This window comes from Gopherus flavomarginatus, chromosome 1 (assembly GCF_025201925.1).
Source record: "Gopherus flavomarginatus isolate rGopFla2 chromosome 1, rGopFla2.mat.asm, whole genome shotgun sequence".
Classification (NCBI taxonomy): domain Eukaryota; kingdom Metazoa; phylum Chordata; order Testudines; family Testudinidae; genus Gopherus; species Gopherus flavomarginatus.
Window position 1 is genome coordinate 115,716,818 of NC_066617.1, and position 24,140 is coordinate 115,740,957.

The 24,140-nt window shown below is 46.6% G+C and overlaps 2 protein-coding genes across 7 annotated transcripts in view; one reads left to right on the plus strand and one right to left on the minus strand.

Moving 5' to 3' along the window:
- The window catches only part of LOC127031580 (sodium- and chloride-dependent betaine transporter-like), a 348,260-nt gene that overhangs the window by 105,510 nt on the left and 218,610 nt on the right, over positions 1 to 24,140 (minus strand). The gene's annotated exons all lie outside the window — the stretch shown is intronic.
- Positions 1 to 24,140, plus strand: part of IQSEC3 (IQ motif and Sec7 domain ArfGEF 3) — a 134,946-nt gene that overhangs the window by 80,951 nt on the left and 29,855 nt on the right. For 4 of the 6 annotated variants that reach the window (XM_050918414.1, XM_050918458.1, XM_050918440.1 and 1 more), the window contains exon 2: positions 20,062 to 21,155. In XM_050918414.1, coding sequence (XP_050774371.1) covers positions 20,068 to 21,155 — 1,088 coding nt within the window. In that variant the 5' untranslated portion in view covers positions 20,062 to 20,067. Of the gene's footprint in view, positions 1 to 12,551; positions 12,841 to 19,298; positions 19,344 to 20,061; positions 21,156 to 24,140 lie in introns of those variants that run through there. The other 2 variants (XM_050918431.1, XM_050918424.1) reach the window with 2 other exon arrangements.

A 24,140-nucleotide genomic window follows, 5' to 3' on the forward strand; every position in this document is an offset into this window, starting at 1 on the left:
GGATGGAGATCTCACAGGCAATGACCATAACAAGATACTGAGAGGAGCACATGCTGCTAGGGCCCCTTCTCAACTCAAATCATCACGCTCACTGGAATCTAAGAGCATATAAGCTTTACACATGCTTGCCACTCCTCTGCTCTTTCCTGGCCACCGTACACGTTTGTTTTGCATTATGCTGCCTGGAGAGAACATTGGGGAGTGGCAGAGAGGTGATGAAGAGGAGAAGGACTGGGGTAACTTTGATCAAGCTGGGAATGACTGGAGATACCAAGACCATAGGTAAAGATGAAGCTGATGAGGTTTCTAGTGGGGATAATGAGATGGGGTGGAGGAGATGGTGTTTAAATGGAGGCCAGTGAGATAATATTTTATATTTATATAGCATGTTTCATCCCAAAGCACTTTACAAACCAGCCTATAGATGCATGTGATAATACTGAAATGCAGCTCCCTCTGGTGTGGTGCACAAGAGCCAGTAGCATGCTTGCTGCACAAGAGTGAGGCGACATTTAGCTCAGATACGGGGGTAGATTCTTAGGCTCCGTCTACCCTATGGCCAAATTTTCAAACCTGGAGGGATAAAATTAGGCTACTACATCCACATTTCGGCGCCTAAATAAAAAATGGCCCTGATTTTCAGAAATGGAGCGCACCCACAAGTCTCACTGAAGTCTGTGGGTGCTAGAGTTGGTCTGCTCTTCTGTGCATATGGCCACATTTACTTAGGTGCTTACATTGGGCATCAGGTTGGAAAGTGCTTGTCGGTAACTTTTAACTGACCTTGTCTCAAGCTAGTGAGGTCGTTGTGTATAAATAAGGACTGTGTCCACATGCCACATGGACAGCTGTGTTAGTCACTGTGGCAGCAGCCATGTGTCACCTTTTCCAGTTGCCTAGGATGGCACACTGTGTCCTTCCTGTGAACATATTTATGTTATGAGTTTATTTTGCTGTGTAGATGGCACACCCACAACTGTGCCTGCCTGTGTCACTGGGTTGACTGGTCCTCCTCCCTCCCATCTCTCTGTAGGGTTGGATACCCTGGAGAGCATTGCTCCATGCATTGCTGGTGCTTCTTTGTGTACATGTCCTCTGGGCACTGTGGCCATATGGGGCAGCTGCCCGGGATTTCCCAGAAGGCACTAATATCACAGTATGCACAAAAATGGTTGGCACATTACTCTATTGAGAAAAATGCTGGTATGGGGACACAGCTCAACAGGATTGGATGAGCATGTTATGAGGTGGTTTCAAAAACATAGTTGTACTTACAGGGCCAGATTCTCCCCTGGTAAAAATCAGCAAAACTCCAGTGAGCTGTGCCAATTTACATTGGCTGTGGATCTGACCCTTAGTATAGAAGTGCCACTAGATCTTTGCTGTCAATATAAAATCCTGTCTTTTTATGATCTTATCTGTAAGATCCCTATACAACAAAATGCAGAATGGGATTAGTTTATTTGCCTCAGAAAGATGAAAGACTGAGGGTACATTGAATCTGTAGGCCCTGCATGTCTAGATATGACAAACTAGAGGTGTAGGCTACTGAGCCATCTCGTTCACCATTCTAGTGAAGAGAGCTGGAAGAGGGAATAAAGACTCGGTGAAGGGCAGTGACCTAAAAAGGATAAAAGTGTGTGTAAGGCAAAGATGGTGAAGCTGGGTTGGAAGTTGCTGTGACACATATGATTGTGAGGAAGAGGAATAGAGCATTGCTCCCCCTGCCTGGGCTGGTGATGGTGACAGTGATGGAGAAGTTGAGGTGGGGAAGTTCTAATCTGACAGCCTCTATCTTGGTCTCTTTGTATAACGGGCCAAACCAAAATGCTGGATCTGACCTCTCTGGAACTTTGGGTAAATCCAACTCTGGATCTGAACTTCATCTCTCAGGCATGATGCTGGTAACTGGGATACATTTGTTGGGGAAATCACATTGCTGCTGCTGTTGAGGGTATTTGAGCTTCTTTCTCCTGAGGTTAACACAAAGGACAGTTAATCACTGGGGATTGCTGTCATAACTGCATGGACAGTGCTGCATTGACTACAGAGGATGAAATATGTGAGGCCAGAAACAAAGCCAATGTATCTTACTATCTGTGAAACTTGAGGCGTTCTGTGAAGTAGGATCCTTCATTGCTTTCAGTGCTAACTTGTGGGTGTTTTCTAAGAGGGAAACCATAATCTCTGGGAGGCCATAGTCAATATCACAGATTAGCCCAACAGGCTGAAAAGGATACAGTCCACAAGATTACTCCTACTGTGCTGTACCATCCACCTGGCAGTGACCAGCTCCGCAGAATCCAAGAGTTGTGCAAGTCTTTCTGATTCACTTTGTGGGAGATGAAATTTGGGGGAACTCAGGTGTTCCTTCTCCAAGCAGGCCCCACTTTGTCCCAGCCCTGAACTCATCTTTCCTTAACAGTGAAATTCTATCTTCTGCTTGACTGCGTAGGCAGGCTTCTGTCAGCAAATTCAGTGATGTTCAAACCTGCCTTAGGGACAAGGAGCCAAGAGATCTGAGTTGAAGTGGCAGAAAGCCTGCTTGTGAGAAGCCAAATTTCCCTTTCCTGGAGCGCTGAGCGGACAGTTACACTAATGCAGGCTGCCATCTGTTTTTTCCTCCTCTAAAAGGTCGTGTTTACCAAACATTGCAGAGGCAAGAGGGTCTGGGGTTAAAGTAAAAGTAATTAAACCCTAAAGAGAATAAGACTCCCTCCTCCTCAGTGTCCACTTGGCGTTTTTCACACCTCATTGGTATGTGCAGGTGGTGTGCGAGATGTAGCCACACATAATCTATTCTTCAGTGACAAGCTGCAGGATCTCCTTCTGTGTCTAACCCACAAAGACAGGGCGGAAATGCAGAGACTGGCATCCAGGGCATAAACACAGTGGGCGACTAAAAGAGAGGCTGCAGTTCCACAGGCTGAGCCCCATGTTCCAGAGGCTGGTGAAATAGAAGTCACTGATGGAAGAAGGAAAGAGGAGAGAAAAACTATCCAGCTGGGAACCAGAAATACCACTGAACAGACATAAGAACCGCAATGAAAATTCCTGAGTAACGACACGTGACATATTGCCACCCATGTGTGACATATTCCCACATGCTAACATTCAGATACACATGTGACCTACTCCCACCATCCCTTTACTTACTAGGGGAGAGCCACCTCTCCGAGGCTGGTGGTTTTGCAAATCTTTTGAACTGTTCATTGGGTTTATAAATCCAGCCTCAGCTGTGAACTTTTTACATGTCATTTTTCATGGGCAATTCAATTCTTTTTGAAAAAAGGAAAGCACATGTCCTGTATATGGGAGAGAAAAAATGCACAGAACTTAGGCTGGCACAAGGGAGTGTACTCTACAGCGGACTGATACTGGACTAAATTTAGAGGTGTATCTAAGGGAGTCTAGAAGGAGTATAAAGCCTAGTCTGTACTGGGGTTTCAGTGAGAGATGTAGCAGCACTGGTACACAGCCTAGTGTAAAGATATTATGGTGATAGACAGTAGTATAAAACCCTAAGATAAACAGATAGGTGATTTACACTTGTGCAGTGTTATTTGCACTGGTGGTTTTACCCTAGTTTTTGTTATGTTCACAGCATACACAGAGAGAAGCTAGATAAAAATATAAACACCCTTGCTGGAAGGTTGCAACATAACACTACTTTATTACTTAAAATTCAGAACAATAACATGCAAGAACCCAAAAACAGAGAGAGAGAAAAAAGGCTAGTCCCTAAAACAGAGAGATACAACTCACCCCACCTTGCTTGAAGCTGGCTCTTTACAGATTGTCCGTCTGCTGACTGACTCAGATGTCCCAGACCACATGGCTTCCCTTAGAGCCTGATAGTCTGCAAGCAGGACCAGGAAATCCCTCACATCTGAAGTGATAGCTTGTCATTTTTAAACTGGTTTCCAATACACCACAGTTTTAAGACAGGATAAGTTGCACCAATGGAACAGTGGCTTTGTCTGACTATGCTAAGAATTTGCATTGATTCAGCTACACAAATGGCTGAAATCCCATTGTAGACGAAGGCTAAGTTGCTGTCACTTAAACCTACTTTCAGCCCCCTCCACCTTTTCTCACATCAATTCCCTCTAAATGTAAAGCCGGCATGAAAAGTGCCAACTTCAGGGTGAGTGTAAGTAACATTTTGGTTAAGTGCCTATGAGATCAGAATCAGAGAGTTCTGTTTCTCTGATTTAACCACTGGCTGCTGAATGATTTTAAAGCAATGTGGACAAGACTCAGCAAAAAAAAAAAAAAGAACAACCCTGCCCAGTGTTAGTGGAAACCTGAAGAAAAAAATCTGGGCCAAACTCAGCAGAGACATAGGCAGTGGTATACGTTTCTCATCCAAGTGGTCAGAAAATGGGAGTAACTGGTAATGCGATGTAATGTGCATTAATTAAACATTCTGCAGAAGTGCAAAAAACATGGCTTACATGCCAAGAGGACAAAATGAGGTAGAGCAGGAAAAGCAATTAACAGGAGAAAGTGGGTCTAAGAAACCATCACCTTAACTTACATCCCCATCCCCATTACTGCATCATCCCCAGCACCCTGGGATAAAATTCAGCCTTGGCATAAGCAAATGCAACTCCCATTGGACCAAATGTATGAGTGGGTGCAGCTCCCATTAACTTCAGCTCAGACTTGGTTCACGCACCCATTGTGTGCGTATGATGCAGGTTTCACCACTTTGCCACTTATACTCATTTTATGACCATCTTACACCCAACATATAACCATTTACCTCACCATTTAAGTCTCCCCTGAATTTGGCCCTGTACTTGTTTCCACCAAGTGTGCCAAAGCCCATCCATCTGTCCCTCCTAACAGCAAGAGATAGGCCCCAATCTGAATGAACTAGAAAATTATGGGTGAGAGTATTCAGAAGCTGTGCCTGGATCCAGGAACTGAATTTAAATTTTGGCAATAGTCTCTCTCCTTAGAACAGATCAAAGCCAAACCCTGGACACACTTCATACTTGGCTGTGCTTAGGGTGACTGTATTTCCCAAAGTAAAAGTGGGACACCACGCTGAGCCACCTGGGTATTGTCGCTCACCGGAGGCTGACAGCCCAAGTCCCAGGTTGCCTGAGGCTGACTGCCCAAGCCCCGCCACTTGGTGCCTTATGTCACCACTTGCACCCCCGAATGTTCCTGTAGGCATAGGTACTGGAACTAGGGTGCTGCCACGCCCCCTGGCTTGAAATGGTTTCCATATATACAGGGTTTAGAGTTTGGTTCAATGACACTCAGCACCCCCACTATACAAACTGTTCCAGCACCACTGCGCCTAGGGGGGCACACCCCACTTTTTTGGCAAAACTGGGCATTTGTTGCATATGCTCAGTTAGCAAGAGCAAATGGGACAAATGCCCAGTTTTGCCAAAAAAGTCGGGACATCTTGGACAGGGTTTAAAAAGGGGTCTGTCTTGGCCAGAACAGGATGTATGGTCACCCTATACTTGAAATCAGATCCATATACAAATGTTGTTGCTTGGAGGCCTGGTTCTCCACTGCCTTTCATGTCATTTACACTAGTGAAAAATGGGTGTGAATCATTACCATTCTGACCAATGAGCATTTTACACCTACTTTGAAATGGTGTAAATCCCTGCACGAGGTGCAGGGCAATAGAGAATTAGGTCTGGAACTTCTACTAAAAACTGCTGTGTAATGTTCCCAATGCAGAGTGGCAGCGGCTGTGTTCCACCTGACTGGTGGCTGTATTTTGGATTGACAAGTGATTCTGACATACTGTATGGAGATCTGGGTGTTAGCACTGAAGCATATAAGGAAGGGTATCTAATTTAGCATTTGAGTGCTCAGTCAGGCAGTTAGCATAGGTTCACATTTGGAGGATTATCTTTGCAACCATAAGGACTAGAAATTTGCTTTAAAAAATAATAAAAGCTTAGATTCTGGAGCACCGTTCCGTAGCAATGGGATGGATTATGTGACAGCTTCAGAGTTCCATAGCACATGGTGCCCCGTTTAAGACCAATTTCAATACCAAACTATGGAACCTGAGTGCCCTAATTTGGGCAAACAGGGATCCCATGGGATAAGAGGCACCACATATGTTATGATATTCTCTAGCTATATCACAAAGCCCCCTTCTGATAATGTTTAAGTGATGCCGTCCCGTTAAATCTATTAGAAAGGATGTGAAATGTAATTAATTTCAAATATATTTGCTGTATCGTTAAATATATTTTACAGGTATGTGCTATAGATTATTGTAAAATATATAAACAAATAAGGAGAGGTTCTGATCTCAGTTACCTTCCTGTAAACCAGGAGTGATGCCGCTGGTGTAAAACTAGTGTGAGAAGAGAATCAGACTCCGTTGACTTGAAGAGGGTTATGTAGATGTAAATGAGATCAGAATTTGGCTTCTATTTTTGTCTCTGTTGGAGGATAATATCTAAGAAAGCTAAAAATCTGTTGGCATGGGAAATAATACTAGCCTGCCAAGAGGAGGAATCCTTGCCTAACTAGCTGGCACGTTGTCCTACATCATTGTCAGTATGCTCTGGGAGAAGTGTGCTGCAGAGTCACCCCCAAACCCCAGCTTACAAACTTCTTAGCAGTAATTCTGCTGAGCTCAGACACCCAATACTCCATCTCAGCACATCAGGAGTCCCTGAGCCCTGAAAAAAAATCTCATAATATGTCACCAATCCTGCCTGAGCCATTTTTCACTGAGTTTTGATCAACACATTCACCATATGCCAGGGATGTCCTCAGGGAAGACTGAGATGGAAGAAACTGAAAAAGCATTTTGGACCGTGCTCAACTCAGCAGTTGTTTTCAGGGAGGAAAGAGAAGGCAGGGAAAAGTACTAATGTGTCTTTAGAGAGAAGCTATATTCTTGCAGATGTAGGGTCCATGTTTCCTGCTCCTGGCTCTTGCTACAAACATTTTTTATAGTTCTGCATATGACACTTTCTAAGGGTTTTGATTCTGTAGCCTTTGAAGGCTTTGAAATCTTACCCACACCTCAGACCATAATAATACTGAATACTTACAAGTATTTCAAAACTTTGTATAAACAGTAACTAATCGATCCTCATCTTGACTAGTCTTGGCCTGAGCACAGAGCATAAATCTAAGTTACTGAGCTTTAATACCTTGAAGGAAGGTTTGTGAGTCACCCACCCAAAACAGCCATCCGGAGTCATTAGTGGGGTGACATGAAGCCACAAAAAGAAAAAAAGTTCCGACTGTTTCTCCAGTACTCCATCCTCCCCACCCAACTATGTAGTGTGTATCCATCTCTATCACTCTCTCTGGCCGTAGCCATTTGTTTGCTATAATTTATTGTAGGAAAGCTAAGACAAAGAAATGGGTCTTGCACTTTGACCTGCAGTTAGTTATGTAGCCATAGGATGGTGGCTGAGGAAGCTTAGTCACCAATTCTAACAAGCCTTACTCTTGTGGAGAGCGGCATGGTTCCAGAGACGGGTAGGTCTCATGGAAAAGTCCTGGCCCTGGAGCAGTGGTGATCACCACGTACCTTGTAATTAATTCTTTGAGAGCTTTGAAGATTAGCACCATTATCTTAAACAGGATCTGGTTTTCAACAAGGAGCCAGTGTAGTATCTGGAGTGCCCAGGTGATGTGCTCCCACTTACTGGTGTAGCTTATCTGCATTTGAATATATTTCAGGGTTTGCCTGTTCCTTCTCAAGTAACAGGGCATCACAGTGCTCATATCTGGTGGTCCTGAAAACATAGATCACCATGGCCAGGTCTGTAGCTGTCAGGATTTGGCACAGTCTTGTGCCTAACTGCAAATGGAAGAAGATATTTCTATCAGCAGTGGCTATTTGAGCCTCTAGTATCAGTGTGGAGTACAAGAGGACCCTGAGGCAGCATGCCATTTTGACAATCCGAAAACTAAACAGAAATGGAGGTTGTTCCAGCACACAGACAACACAGTGCACTCCAGAACTCTGGCATGGGAATTTCATACAAACCTGAAAGGCAAGAGCCACCTGTGATGTGTCTGGTACTCATGGCCATTTCAGGGGTTTGGGAGTCACTAACCTGCAGTTATCATTTCACAATTCATAGACTGTTAGTAGCAAGAGAGAAAAGGAAGCCTTAAAAAAATACATGAGCAGTCCTGCTTTTCCTCTGTCATCTCCCTCCAGCCCTCCCTCTGTTTTTCCCCTTCACAGAAATTCAGAAAATCTTCAAGGAAATGCCCAGAAAAGCACAGGTATTTCTCCGCATACAGAAGCTAAAGTCTGGAGACCTCATTTGTTTATGCAGCACACTGACAGGAAAGTTTATTAGTACATCAAAGGGGTAGATCCAAATGAGGTTGTAGCACCATCCTCCCCTCTCCAAGCAGACACCCACATTCAATTCTACAACACTGGTTCCTGCTTAGCAACATGCGTCATGCTAGACCAGCAATAGTATTTAATCTAAATGACCAGAGTCCTGTTTTCTATATCCATCACTTCATCAGCAATCTTAATTTTAGAACATCTTTAGCAACTGACTTCTGTCAACAACGGTGGATACATGGTTAGCAGCATAATAGCAGGCAGGAACTACCTGAAACATTAAGCAGGTGTCTTCTCTACAACAACCAAATTCTATTAGTAGTCACCAACAGAGCTAGTGTTTTTAAATCATAAATGTCACATAGGAGAATCCAGAAATAATGAAACAGCTGAATTGGTTGAGTCCGTTTTATACCTGAATGCAAGTGATCATGCATCTATCAAATGGCTCCCAAAGCGCTTTACAAAGTATTCTTAGCTGATTGTACAAACCACATATAATCCCTCTGCCCATCATGCAGGAATAGCATGGGGTGAAATACAGATCTCATTAATAGTACATAACAATTTTACCCAGCACTTTAGAACAGCAAGTAAAGAATTCTGATTACAAGATGCAGAACATAATTAACATAGTTGGAATTTGGCCAGGGCACTGGGTTTCGCACTTAACCGCTACATGGAATTTTTTATGATTACAAGCAATTAGAAAAATTGTATTTTTGTCTCATCCAAGAAACAGCATGTTCAAGAGCTCTGTACCCCTGTAGCAGGTCTAGAGGTCTCCCAGGTCTATCTTCCTAAGCCCTGTTTAGCTTAGGAAGATAGAAGATCATATCTTGAGATAGCATGTCTTTAGGTGAGAGCACCCTAAAACTCTCTGGAAAGCACTCTTCTTTTTCACAGGCTTCAAACACTTTCTGGTTGAAACTCCAATCTGTACCCAGCCAGATCTCCAGGATAGGGGCTAAGGATCAGGAACAACATAGAAGGCATTAGTTTATTTTTGATTTCAATATTTGTTTGAATTGTAAGAAGTTAGGTTTCTCATGTGGGGACTTAATCTGTTTCCACCAAGAAAGGACTGGGAATAGTCCCCCATCCTCCTGTAATTACTTTACAAGGGACTCTCTTACATGGGAGCAAACTGAAAGAAAAGAACATTGTAGCAGGAGCAGCTGCGACTGAAATGCTGCAGGTGAGGTTGCATAACAAGCGCCATTCCAGTCCCATTTTCTATTGCTCCTACCTCTCTGAAGCTGACACAATGAGCTGAAATTCCCCAGCCGTGGTCTCTTGCCTAAAGGTGGAGTATGTTTGTTGGTTTGTTTTTTACATCTGAGCAAAAACAGTTCAGTCTTTTCCCTATAAAAGGAACATAGAAAAAGATACAACTCCTACTGTAGAAGGAATGTTTGCAACCATTTTCTGAACAGCTTGACAGCCAGCACAGCAGGGGGTTTCAAAGTTTATATTTAGCATGGAAATTGCTCTCACTGAGAAATGCCTTTGAGTGCTCCATTGAAATTTGGTTTTAATTTGACCATGTTATGACCCTTAGAAAATTTCATGCTGCACATGCACTGTACATCTTGTACACACTTTCACTTTCACTCAGCTCAGAAAGTGTGCCACTAAGGCAATATTGCATAGGCAGGTGCGGTCTTGATCCTGCAAAGACGTAGCATGTGCTTAACTTGACGCATAGTAAGTAGTACTATGGTACTTCTCACATATGTCAAGTTAAGCATGTGCATGAGTTTCTGCAGGCACAGGCCCTTAATTATGCAGTGAGAAGTGTATTGAAAGCATAATGATGTTAAAGAGGGATGCTGAACACTTTGGGTCGGATCCAACACTCACTTGCTCAGCAGGAATCCTTCCATTGAGTTTGAGATCAGGTCCTTTGTAAGCTTGGCAAGTGGGAGCCTCAAACCTGATTCATTGTAGCCCTTGTGCAGCTCCAGGAGAGAACTCTCTCCTCCAGCCCTCCTATGGGGGAAGGACAGGGTGTTCTTCTGGTGTCTAGTCACTGCTGCCAATTAGTAGCATGCCAGCAGAGCTGCAAAGGCCTGGGAAGTGTTTCTCTCTCTTCGTTGTCTTTTAACCAACCAACAAACAAAAAACACCTTTAGGAAATTCCATACAGATAAGTTACATTACCAGACCAACAACGTTCAAGTTGTTTGGGTAAGCACTCCAAGTCAGGTCAAGTCACACGCACAGTCTTAACTCTGCCCATTTGTAACATAGCTAATTTTTTAAATTTAGATTTATACAAACAAGCACCTCTCCACAACAATTTTGACTTTAAAAAAAGATTTATAATGTCCTACTCCCTCAACTACCCCCCTAACAAATAATAGCTCGGCCAAATGTGGCATCTCGGTAGCTCTGTGTGTTGCGCTCTCACACAGATTCCAGACTCTGCCAGACAAACAGAGACCATGAGAACCATTCATTTGAGAAGTGCCCAGTAAACCAAATTTATGCAACATACTACAGATTAAGTATAACCCCATAAAGTAATGGCCCTGATCCTGCAAACACTTACACACATTCTTAACTCTACTACCATGGATAGTCCTGTTGAAATCAGTGGGGCTGCTCATGGTAGTAAAGGGCAGCACATGCTTAATGTTTGCAGGATTAGGGCTGTCATGAATATTTTCAGGCACCCAGAGGCCAGCTATGCTCTCTGGGAAGTCAGTGTTCTAGTCAACTGCCCAGGCTCTGACCTTGATTCAGCAAAGCGCTTAGGTAAGCGCTTCAATGACTTGCTGAATTGGTGCCTAGTTGCACAGCTAAGTGAGCTTTGTAGGACCCGGTCCTGCTCCCATTGAAGTAAATGGGAAATTAAACTGATGGTTACCTGGTGATCCCTAGGCTACACTGCTGGATCAAAAGAAAATGGATTGTACATGGCTGCTGATAAAATTATTAAAATATACACCAGAAGGGAAGAGAAGTTACGATATAACAAGTCTGTCATTAAAGATACCCTGGACCTATATGAGGATTCAAATACCAGAGGTACTCAAGGATCAGGTCAAATAATAGAATATAGTACATATGCATATCTCTGAGAGTTGAGAAAATGGCATTCAAGGACCAGATTCTGATTGCAATTAAATCAGAATAATTCCATTGCAGTCAATGGAGTTACAACATATTTACATCAGTGCAACAGAGATCAGAATGTAAATTCATGTAAATCATGAGTAACTCCATTGTGGTCAGTGGAATGACACCGGTATAGTGCTGAAGAGGAGAATCAGATTCAGTCATTCAGAAAGTTCCCCTGAGGATGAAAGTCTCTGTTTGATTTCAGAAAACACTTAGCAAGCAAGGTTAGCAACTGAACATTTCCAGAGGACCAGACACACACAGACCCCATACTGTCCAACAGCACCTTTCAGCTGCCTTAGAATGCATTGTTAATGGGCACCGGTTTTATACTATTATCCCTTTGCCTAGAAGATGTAGCTGTAAGGGAAGAAACTGTAAGGTGAGCCTCTCGCCACTGGGAACCGTCAGTGCAGGATTCTGCTCTGAGGGCCAGGGCAGGACGGTTTCCTTTTTGGAAGCCCTGGAGGTCACTTGCTAATGTTTTGTTCTAGAGGTTTATTTTAGTGTTTCTGGATCCCAGGGCTGCTAGAGTGCCTTGTTGCCTCCTTATGGGCTCTGACTCTGGCTGTGAAGCCAGTGGCTGCTCCATGAGATTCAGCCACCCGTGTTTCATTTCCTTGTGCCTGTAAAAACTCCAGGGGGAAGTTAAAGCAAGTTCCTTGGATCCTTGGGATCCAGTCTCCATAATGAAATGGGACCCCAAACATAGCAGTCAGTCAGTTAGTAAGCAGTAGGCACATAAGTGATGTCTGTTGGCTAACCACTTGTAGCTAGGACAAGATCCAGGAAAGAGGCGATGCATCCTTCTCCCAGGGCACTCTCCTCCGCCCCTGAGGTTATATCCCAGCATGATCTGGGGAGGCAGACAGGCTGCAGCTGGGAGTCACATGACTCTGGCTAGGCTGGGGTGTGTGTTGCACCCTACTGGCTCTCTGGGTGGGAGGGGCCAGTGTTTTTACTGGGTCAAAGTATGGTCTTGATCCACTCCCTGCTCCCACCCTGTGGCCCAGGCTCCCTGGACATTTGACATGAAGATCAGTTAATGAGGGTAGAGAATCCAAAAACCAAATAAAAAAAGCGAAACGTTGCATTTTGTTCACAGTGACGATTCCTGCGGTTCCACCAGCAAGAAATCCGGGTGTGAAACAGAGGATCCGAAGGAGTCCGGCAGACACAGTGGCCAGGAAGGCAGGTCCGACACCCTGACGCTAAAAGCCCAGCATGCAGAGCGGCAGGAGGAGCAGGCAGCGGGGTGCTCCCCTCTGGTGCAGAAGCCCAGCCTCCACCACACGGGTTCCCCAGTGAGAGTGCAGCGCAGCAAAGGGACGGCCACGTGTTCCCATGCAGCTGCCTCCGATTATGAGCTCTCTCTTGACCTAAAGAATAAACAGGTACAGCAGCTTCCTCCTCAGGCTATGGGAGAGGGGCACGGTGCGGGCGGGGCCACATTCACACCACGGGGGGCCATTTCTGTGTGAACGTGCTAGCCTAGTTTCCGTAACCATAGTGTGCTCTCCTCACAGAGCATGCCTAGCCCCTACATTGTGCAGGGACTATAGAGGAAGGAGCATGTGAAGGCCTCATCTAGCTTCCTCTAGCCTGGCCAGGACATCACCTCACCTAAACCCCTTGGGCTCTGCTGCACCCCTCCCCCTTCCACAGTTCAAAATGGACCCAGCTACTCAAACCTGATTTTAGCTTTAGAGAGGGCTTGCAGGCAGTGGAGACCTGCCAAGCCCCCCAGGAAATGTTGCAAGCACATGCTGCTATAGGCATCCCAGAAGATCAGGGTCTCTCATTGTTCAGGGGGAGAAGCACGCCCTGGGGAATTCTGAGAACAGGGGGTACCTTTTATCCAGAGGAGCTTCCACAGCTCTGTTCTGCCTTCACACAGAACCTTTAGACTGTCAGTTCTTTGGGGCAAGGACTGTCTTTATTTGTTCCAGTAAGCGCCAAGCACATTGTCAGTGTATCACTAATAGCAGCAGCAATGTGGTGATGGATGCACTCGAGATAGGCAGGCTTACTAGACTGAGAGAAGACAGCTGTCACAAATCAGCAGGTTTTTGTCTACGCCCATGTCTCTAGCTTAGCTCCAGAGTTCAGCCCGGTCACATCTACCTGCATCTCCGCATCTTCCTCTCAGCAGGGGATGCTGAGGTCCCACCTCATAGCCGGTGAGAAGAAATGTCGCCCCTCACATGCACGGTGTCGCTACTGATTAAAACACAGCAGATTTGCTATTAAAAAAGCCCCACTCTAAGAGGAACGTTTCTGTCCTTTTCGTGGAATGCAGCTCTACTGGAGGCTGCTTCGTGCACAGGCCCTGCAGACCAGGAGACTGGACAAGCGTCAGTGACACACTCTGCCTGGATTATGCTCAGTGGTAGAAGGATGATTTTTAAGCTGTAATGGGCACTTTATTTCGGCTTCAGAAGCAGTTGCAGAGGGATCTTTCTCCCTCTCCTCCCAGGAGCTGTTTAGAAAATGAAAGTTGAATCTGACCAGGTTCACACCCAAGGAGCTGCTGCAGGGAGTTCTTCCTTCCATTTCACACAAGCTGCTTCTGGCACCCCCAAGCAGAAAGGTCCAATTAATGACCCACCCAAATACTAAGCAACAACAAGGACTTGGGTCTCTGGGTGTTTATGGAGAGCTGTATTACAATTCTAGCTGGTCAGATATCTTGTTTCACAGTGGGCAAGGGAAGGAGAGATGATAACTAACAAGCTTCACCAACAAACATGGAATATACTTACGGTGGTCCTCTGCTTGTGTAGATTGGCATATTCCTGTTCAAGTCATGAAACTTCATTGATTTATACCAATTGAGGATCTGGCCCATGATCTCTTAATTCTAAATCCATTTTACCATGGGCTCCCAAACACTGCTTTTTGAGCATAGTCCAAACCAGCCCTGGAGGATCTGGGACAGGGAGAGTCTATCCCCATGTTCATTCAATTCTGGTTCCTCTCAGCACTGACCTTCCGAGGACCTTGAGCCTGCCATAGGCAGAGCCGTCTTTCCCATGGTGAAGGAGATTGCAGTATCCATGTTCATTCTCTTTTTGGCTTTCCTTGATGGACCCTAGACCTGCCCAGGAGGAGGCACCTTTCCTGGAATAAGGAAGATATGAATTCAGGCCAGATTCGGCCACTCTCACTCACCCTGAGTAGTGCCTTACTCCATGAGTCATCCCACTGATTTAAATGAGACTTCCTGTCTGGTAAGGTACTACTCAGTGCAAGTACAAGTGGCAGAGCTGGGCCCTCAGAGTTTGATTTTCTCTCACTGCCACAATAATCCACCTACTCATAGCACTTTCAAGCTCTACTTTAGTTTTGTTAAAAATATTTATTTCAAAATGATGGAGGAGGACGCCCCACAGTGCCTCAAGCCCTGTTTAGCTTTCAGGAGATGATTGCGTATACGTCACAAAGGAAAATACCTATTGGCAGCATAACACCCCATGTTGGAGAAGTAGGTGGTGCATGTCCAGGATATAAAGGAGAGCACCTGCGGCAGCACCATGCCTCTTAACACCATGCTCGTGTGTTGATGGATGGATCGTGACCAGAGATGAAGGCTGGCTGCCTGCCTCTGAGGCTACGTCCAGACTACCCGCCGTATCGGCGGGTTAAAATCGATTGCTCGGGGATCGATATATCACGTCTCATCTAGACGCGATATATCGATCCCCGAGCGCGCTTATATCGATTCCGGAACTCCATCAACCCCAACGGAGTTCCGGAATCGACAGGGAGAGCCGCGAACATCGATCCCGCACGGTGTGGATGGGTGAGTAATCCGATCTTAGATATTCGACTTCAGCTACATTATTGACGTAGCTGAAGTTGCGTAACTAAGATCGATTTCCCCCCCGTAGTGTGGACCAGCCCTGAGAGCACAGCTTTCTGTGCCATGAGATGGAGCATGTCGGGTTACTGGGGGCAGCAGCAAGCCCCTTAAGACCACAGTGTGATGTAGTTAGCTCAGGTGCTGAAGCACGGTATGGCATCAGCTGACTTTGCACTGTGCTGGGAAATGGAGCCTATCCCAAGTACAAAGGGCAGCATCTCCACTAGCACATCACCCCCTCTAATGCCACACTGGGCGATGGGAGATGGAGCATGCCCTGTGGCATCACCACAGGGCGCCTTAATTCAGTGTTGCTCCATTCATTGTGAGGGGCTGTGGGTGCTTAGTAGAAAAGGGTCTGGGAGTGGGGGATGCAGGCAGAACATTAAGAAATGCACTTTAGGTGTTCTCAGCTTTCTTTTCTTTTTTTTACATCAGACGTCCTGGGCAGCTCAGATGCAGTCACTGGGCCTGATTCTCCTTTCATTACCACTGTTGTAAATAGGGAGTAACTCCTTGGACACCAGTGGGGAAAACTGATATAAGTGATATCAGCATCAGGCCCATTGCTTCTGGAGAAGTGGTATATTTGTGTTTGCCTGAATATGCTGCAGGCAATGCTGCCACAGGGATCGTATCTCCAATACATTGTCATCCAGGCTGGGCACTGGGGTTTGCCTGGTACTGGGCTTGTAAAAACTTCTCATCTCTGCACAATCCCTCCTAGCTAGGGAGATTTCCCAGTTGTTTCTGATTTAGCCACAGGGCCTGAATTGCCAGGACTGGGTGCTTGCCTTGAGGGCCAGAAATGTATTAAGCTAATTATTCTTTTTAATTCCTCCCTTCTGCTTTTCAATTCCTTTAATAGAATATCAGGGTTGGAAGGGACCTGAGGAGATCATCTAGTCCAACCCCCTGCCCCTGTTCAAAAGCAGGCCTAGTCCCCAGACAGATTTTTGCCCCAGAGCCCTAAATGACACTCTTAAGGATTGAACTCACAACTCTGGGTTTAAGCAGGTCAATGCTCAAACCACTAAGCTATTTCTGCCCACCCAGTGCTCACTGCAGGATCACTCCCCAGAGAAGAATAGTTCTTAGTAGGCAATTACTTGTGATTCACGGGGCTTACAAGAAGTGAGAGAAGGCCAATCATGTCTGCCCTTTCTCACCTCCCAAGTGGAAAGAGAAGGTTTCTGCAACAAGCCAGACATACATCTCCATAAGGTCCTGCTGCTGTGGAGTGCTAATGGATGCCCTTTACCCTTGCTAGAGGAGGGGAATGGGCCAGTGGCTGTGTCAAATCATTAAATCGGTCCAGTGGCAAATGTGAATACCGCAGACTTCAGGAAATCATTGAGCTGCATGCTCCTGAAAGGGAGAGAGCAAGAAAGAGATTTAGTCCAACTGAAGTGGAGTGGCAGCATGGCCCAGTGGGCAGGGTGCAGAAGTGGGAGTCAGGAGACCTGCGGTATATTCCTGGCTTTGCTACACAACTCCTATGACCATCTGCATGTCTCAATTTCCCCATCTGCAAAATGGGGCTCATGATACTGATCCTCCTTTGTAAAGCTCTTTGGGCTCCTTGGGTAGAAAGTTCTGTCAAAGTGCTCAGTATTTGGATAGCTTGGCCTGTGTTTGAGAGCTCTTAGCAGGGCTTTTAGGAAGCAGCGTAGATTGGGAATACGCTTTGGTGTTAATTTCCCTAATAGCTTGTAGGGGTTTATAGAGTGCCAGGCATTGCAGTAAGAGGAGTGCCAATGGCTTTGGCCCATTCTTTTGAACTCTTAGATGGCTCCCGCCTCTCCCACTGAGAACCAATGCCATCAAACTCTGCTGTTCAGAAACTGGCCTCTGCTTTGGAGGAATCTGCCTTTTATTTCAGATCAGCAATTACATCTCATCCTGGCCTCTAATAAGAACGGAGCATATGAGATTTACACTTCCTGAATGGCTGTCACCTCTTTGGTAAACTACCAGGCTGCTCCTTCCCCTGGTTCTGCTGGGTTTTGTACCTTATTATTATCCCTTCTTTCAAATGGCTGCTTCCCCCACACCCCTCCCCTCCAATAGGACTAGCCTTCTTGTTGATATGCCAGGCTGTGGTACTCAGGACTCTGTCAGTTCCCAGTCACAGCTGGTTGGGTTGTGCCTGCACAAGTTAGGGTTTAATGGGCATATATTTAAATGAGCCTTGCTTACAAAGGAAGGTGGGGAAGGGATAGGTCCTAATTGCTCACGGAGGGGCGGTGGGGGGGCTGTATGAGGAGACTGTCCCGCACCACTTCCCATGCTTTGAAGATGTGGAAAGGGAAAGCCCTGATTGTATGCTGAAATGTAAGTTTGGTGGGGGTGGGGGGGCAAGCTCAGGGTGTGATAAGTCTTGGAGAGCATCTCCTACTTGCTCCCAACCCTCTGCTTTCCCCTGCACCCCGGGGCCAGCCCAAAATACCCCAGGGGCAAACAGGCCTAGTTCCTCTGCTAAGACCATTGACAAATTCTATTGTCATTACAGCTAGCTCCACAATTTCTTTGTAGGGGTAAATGGTCTGAAGGCACTTTGACCTTGATTCGGCTGGTACTTACTTATCTGGCGAGCAGCAGGATGTGCAAAGCTGGTGTGTTCCGGGACAAGTCTGAGCAAGGGCTCAGGGCTAGATCTGCCACTGCACTTCAGCTGGGGCCCGTGCTAAGCAAGTGCAAATTGTTCCCATTCTGATCTGGCAGGATTTGGCACCCACATTGCACTGGTATAAATGATTGTCCAAGGCAGTGGAGAATCTGGCGCTGTGGGTGGACACTAGGTGTCGTTCTCTGCATTACGGGCTGTGTAAGACAATCCAGGGCCCCAGGCACACTACAATACAGGCTCTGCCCCTGCACTGTGGCCCCACCTCCCATTTGGAGTGGCACGGGCTCCATTCTCCTGTCCAGGAGCAGCAGCAGGGCCCTACCCTGGAGTCCAGTAGGGACCACATGCTTTCTGCCCCCTAGAGAGGTGAGGGGTGGCAGTAGTCGGTACCTTAGTATTTAAACCAGCAGCTGGGGTGTATCTGTAGGGATGGAGGACTGGGCCCGTAGCATTCTTCACCTGCCCACACAGTCATCTCTTGAGGTGGCATCTACAAAAGCCCCTCTCACTCCCACAGTGGCAGATCTTGTAGTTAATAGCTTACTGAGACGCATGGGACAATTCTTAAAGCTATTGTTCCAGGCTCTCTGCAGACGCAGGCAGGTACTCAGTTCACTTTCTGAAGGTTAGCTTTGCAGCTCTGAGGTCCAGAAACCTACCGAAAAGAAAAGAAAGCTGAGATTCTGATGCAATCACGTTACTCCAGGAGCTGGGACCCTAGAAACTGCCGTAGTCTGCCTATGCTTGAATCTGGTCCTGTCCACAGTGAGCATGTAATAAACCTCAAGGTCTTTGCACACCCACTCTTGAAACCGTGGGACCAGAAAGGCGTGCAACGCAGGCGGACACGGCGTGTCTGAGAATGTGCCTGTCCTCTGTATATAAGGCAATTAACCATGTGCTCCCCTTTTTGCCCTTGATCCTGTCAATAAGCAGAAACAACTTGGTGGTCATGCAACAGTTCACTTGTTAATGCAGGATTGAGCCTGCCTATGCTCCCTGTCCTGTGCCTCATTTCTGCCGGACATTCTCACTCTCTCTCACCCCCCCCACTCTGTACATGCGCTGTGCAGAATAAAGTCCTTTATCAGACCCGGGAGGGACCTGTCAGGCTCAGCATTTTAGTCACATCTCAATGGGGATAATTAGGGTTTGTCCTTTCTGCTTCCCTCAGCATCATCATCCCTCATCTTCATCCCCACCCCCCATTGTCCTCTACTGATCACTCACCAGGACTGAGGCTGGGGTGATGTATGAAGCAGACAGATAGCATCCTCCTCTGGCACATGTCTTGGGCTTCACTTGCAGAGCAAAAATGAAGGACTGGGAAAAGGAAACAGCATGTGGGTTCATGTGAGCAACTGGCCAGACTGTGGCACAGAAACAACCATAATGAAGTGCCCAGGGTAGGCCTCATGGCTAGTTTGCTCTAAAGTTGTCATGTCTCCTAGCTCTGTATGTGTGTGTGCTTGTGTCCTATGTCTCCTAGCTCTCGCTCTGTGTGTGTGTGTGTGTGTCCGTCCTAGCTGTGTGTGTATGTGTGTCCATCCTAGCTCTGTGTGTGTGTGAGAGAGAGAGAAAGAGAGATATTAGCAGCTCAGGAGGTATTGCATAGTCTAGAGTCTGCTGGCATTTATTCTTAATAACTTTTCTTATCCTCTAAAAAGAAAGTTTCTCATCTTTTAGACCAGTTTTCTTTTTCTCCCTGAGTTGTTTTCATTTGGTTGGTTGGTACCTAAAAAACACAAAGTGCACTGGGCAAAAGAGTGGAGAGAGGTGTGACCCAGAGAAATGTGGAGCACTTCTGTCACATGCTGAGCAACCTCAACATCCACTGACTTCCATGGAAGTTGAGGACACTCGTTCACAGGATTGGGTCCATAGTTTTTTAATCCGAGCCCTAGTTTAACAGTTAAAATTCCTTAGTGTTTTTCTTCTTCTCGGTGATTTCCCCTTTCTCTAGAGGCACTTTGCTGAGGTAGCTGAGGGATGTAGAAGTGTTAATGGAGCTTTGGGAGGGTCACAATGCAGGAGTACGTCACTTTTAACTAATCAGTGTATAAATTGGGGTCATGGACCGCTTTCAAAAGTCAATTAAAAATCTTGTTTGTGTGTGTGTTTCAGATCGAAATGCTAGAGCACAAATATGGAGGGCACCTGGTCTCTCGCAGGGCAGCCTGCACCATCCAAACTGCCTTCCGCCAGTACCAACTCAGCAAAAACTTTGAGAAGATCCGGAACTCCCTGCTGGAGAGCCGCATGCCCCGCCGAATCTCATTAAGAAAAGTCCGGGTCCAGAACTCGGAAAGTTTCTCTGCTGATAAAGCCCTGATGGAAGGGTACAACTTTGTGGGCATCCCCTTGGTGAGGTCTCCATCTTTGCCAGTCACCATTAGTGGGGCCCTAACTGAATTGGAGGACTCTTTCACGGAGCAGGTTCAGTCCCTGGCCAAATCTATTGATGACGCCCTCAGTACATGGAGCCTGAAGACCATGTGTTCCCTTCAAGATGGCAGCTCATACCAGATCAGAGAAACCTTCAGCGCCAGCTCAATGCAGCCAAACCAGGACTTGGAAACTGAACTGAAGGAGCAAGAGAAGGAAGAGGGACTGCTGCCAGATACTTTGCCCAAGAGCAGCAGCACCCTCATGATGGCCTTCCGGGATGTCACAGTCCAGATTGACAACAAGAATATCTCAGTCTCATCTTCTACCTCGGTGTCCATGGCTAACTGTCTTGGCAGCAGTGCCCAGACTGGGCTCTCTCAAGCTGCCAGAATTGAAGAAAGCCCAGGGGATGGGGAAAAGGAAGACAAAAAGGCCCAGGCTGCCCTGGAAGGGCTGCCGGACTCCAGGGTCCTCCAGAACAGTCACACCTTCACCGAGGTGAACGTTAACACCAACGGTTTAGGGGGAGAAGGGATGGAGCAAGGGCAAATGGTGGTGCAGAAACTCCAGTTTGACTCAAGCAATGAGACTGGGCAGGGCAAGGGCTCTGAGTCTGAAAATGCAGACAACTCAGAGCAGCTGAGCAGCAGCAGTACCTCCACGTCAGCCAAGTCGGCATCTGAGGTATCTTCTAAGGAAGCGCTGCAGGCCATGATTCTGAGCCTCCCACGGTACCACTGTGAGAATCCAGCCAGCTGTAAATCTCCCACACTTTCCACAGACACCATGAGGAAGCGGCTCTACCGCATTGGGCTGAACCTCTTTAACATGTAAGTGGCTAATGGGACTAAATCCTTTCATCTCACACGGCTTTCTCCATTGATGACAATAAGAAGGTATAGGGCTAGATTCATCCCTAGTTGTAACTCATTTATGTTCCAGGGTGCAACCTCCTGGGGATTGAACTCAGGTCCCCAGTCTACAGTGCAGGGGCTTTGCCCTGAAAGTAGTGAACTTAGGTTCTCTGGTTGCTGTCCTGATACCCCACCATAGCTGGGGAGTGAACCCAAAACCCCATGGTTACTGTCCACAGTGCTGAAGCTTGAATCCCAGCCATTGTCCAGATGAGGGGATTGTCCAGCTGGGGATAGGACACGGGCCCCCGCTCATTAGTGACAACAGGGCACTCTTGGGGTGGGGTTGTCCCCAAGCTCTGGTTACTCACTGTGGGGCTTTTCTGAATGAGAACAGAACCCAGGCCTTGTGATTAGAGTGCCGAGAGCTTAACTAGGTTGGGGGCGGAGTGCTTCAGCTGCTGTTTTCCTTCAGTATTTTGGGGAGAATTTTTCACCTGACAGATCCAATTTAGTCATCACAATCTATCGCATAGCTCAGAACAATGCCCTGTGAAAACAGCTGTCGATGTGAAAGCAAAGGCAGAGCAGCCTGGAGATTTGAGTCAGAAGAGGTAATGTGGAAGGTCACGTACCTTGGATTTGCGGAAGGCGACTGAGGCTCTATGAGGAACTTTGGGTTTGCTCATTGCCTGTAGATGAGACTCTCTTGACTGCAGTGAACTGGGAAATACAGTTCTTTGCCCTTTCACAATCTGATCATATCACTCTTCACTTTGGTATTCATTCCAATCCCTGGATGGTGACGTTAGCAGAATGATTTCTGAGGAGAGGCCAGGCTGCATACTAGGGGGAAATTTTGCACACAAACATTAAGATGGGCCTTTTTATGGGGTACACACAGTCCTGGATAGGAGACGAGTGAGCGATGCACATGGATTGGATATGTGAATTATGAAGTCAGTGATTTGAGGACAAAGGGGTCTGGATGGTGCTTTATAGAGATGATCTCAGAGTACACGCACATCTTTTGGGTGTTTACCAGATAGGTTTGGGCCTGGTTCTGGATGGATGTTTTACCCTGAGACAGATTTAGGGGCACACAGAGATGTGGGTGGACATTTTGCCTGAGATGGGAATGGAACATGAACAAGTCGGAACATGTTCTATCAGAAAGAGGCTTGCGGTGTCCTTAGGTCTGGCTGGCAGTCGTGTGAATACTGGAGCACAGAGAGGATGGACACCGGAGGTGGGTTTGTGGCACACAGGTCTGGTTACATAGGAGACAGGCTCAGGTCTGCCCAGTTGTTTTACAGAGACAGGCCTCAGGCCTGTTTGGGTCTGAATGGGTGTTTTATTGAAGATGGACTCAGTACTCAGCTTTTTGCAAGCTAAATGTTTATATATTCACAGACATGCCTGGCAACTGTGCCTGGACCAATCTGTCTTCGTCTGGCTCGAACTGTGTATGTAGCTGACATGAGCACTGAGCTGATGGTAAAGCAGGGGTGTTAATGTTTTTTCCCTGCGACTCCTGCAGTCACTTTGGCTTATGCAGACACGATGAACCAGCAGCTTGTTGACTGCTTTGGTCTTCTTCCACTCGCTGACCTGCCTCACCACATCTTAGATCTCTGTGTGACTGGAGTCATGTCAAATACGCATTGTTCAGAACCACATTCTCCTGGCCATGCCTTCCACCTGGTTGTGAACAGTCATGCCTGTCACCTGTCAGAGTCAGTTTTTTTGGAAAGACATTTAGTTGGGAAGAGAGAAGGTGTCAGCTTGTCAGTCTGGGAGAGTGAAGTCTTCTGTTTATGCACTTGTGCAGAAAGGGCAGCAGTAGGACAGGCTTCTTCTGCTAAGACACACCAGTGAACCCCAAAGGGGACTGTCTCTGGGCTGAGAAAGCAGTTCAGTTCATATAGCCCATGCATTCCTTAGCCTCCCTACTGAGACTTCCAGCAAAGAGGCTACTCGATTGGTACTTACAGTGATGTGGACGCTGCCCACTAGAAACTAGTCTGAGCCCAGAAAACCCATTTCATATCGTGCCATCAAACAGTCACCACTGGCCTGGCTGAAAAGTGACAGGCTCCACTGTCTATTAGCAATCTCACTGTGCTATTTAGTCCCCATCTGAGTTTTTAGCAAGTGATACTCTAGATTGGACCTGGCCCTTGGGAACATAGTGATTGCCTTTATGCTGTGGCACCTTACCCAGTCCGCACTCCACGGCGAGGGGGTGGAATTTCTGGGCTGGAGCATTCCTTATGATGCAGTGTTGCTCTAATAACTGTGTTTGTGTGTGGGCAGCTAGCTGTGTAGATGGAGGGAAAGCCAGTAGGACTGTAAGAATCCCACAGCACGTACTGGCCAGGCTTAGCGTCTCAGGGACAGAGGAGAACGCCAGGGGCCAAATTCAGAAGTTATGTAAGCGGAGATGTAAGATACATAATGTGGATAAAATAAATGAAGGTAACTGGCACAGAGCACAGTGTGGCATTCAGTCACTGTGCTACTTGAGAGTGCATCACACCTATTGGTATTTTATGGGGAACAAATTCTGTCTCTGGCAAAAGCAGGGGGAAAGCTCCTTTTTAGTCAATGGGAGTTTCGAGTGTGTACATCATGTTATCTTCTAGTTGCAGCCAAGGGAATGTGCGACTGATGAAATATAAATTAAAGGGAGATGGGGGGTGGGACCTGCTTTTTTTTACATCTTCCTGTTTGTTACTTTTCCTGCACCATCCTCCCCCCTTTCCCCAACCCGTACATCCATCCCCATGGTATGATAGTTCCATTTGCAGGCCACATTCAGCTCTTAGGTACATTGGGGTAAATCCAGAGTAAACCCACTGGCTTCAGTGGAATTACTCTGGATTCGCACCTGTAGCTGAGATCAGCCCCTGGTATTTGGGCATCTGCTGAGGTGCCCCAGAGGTGCATTTGCAGGTGCAC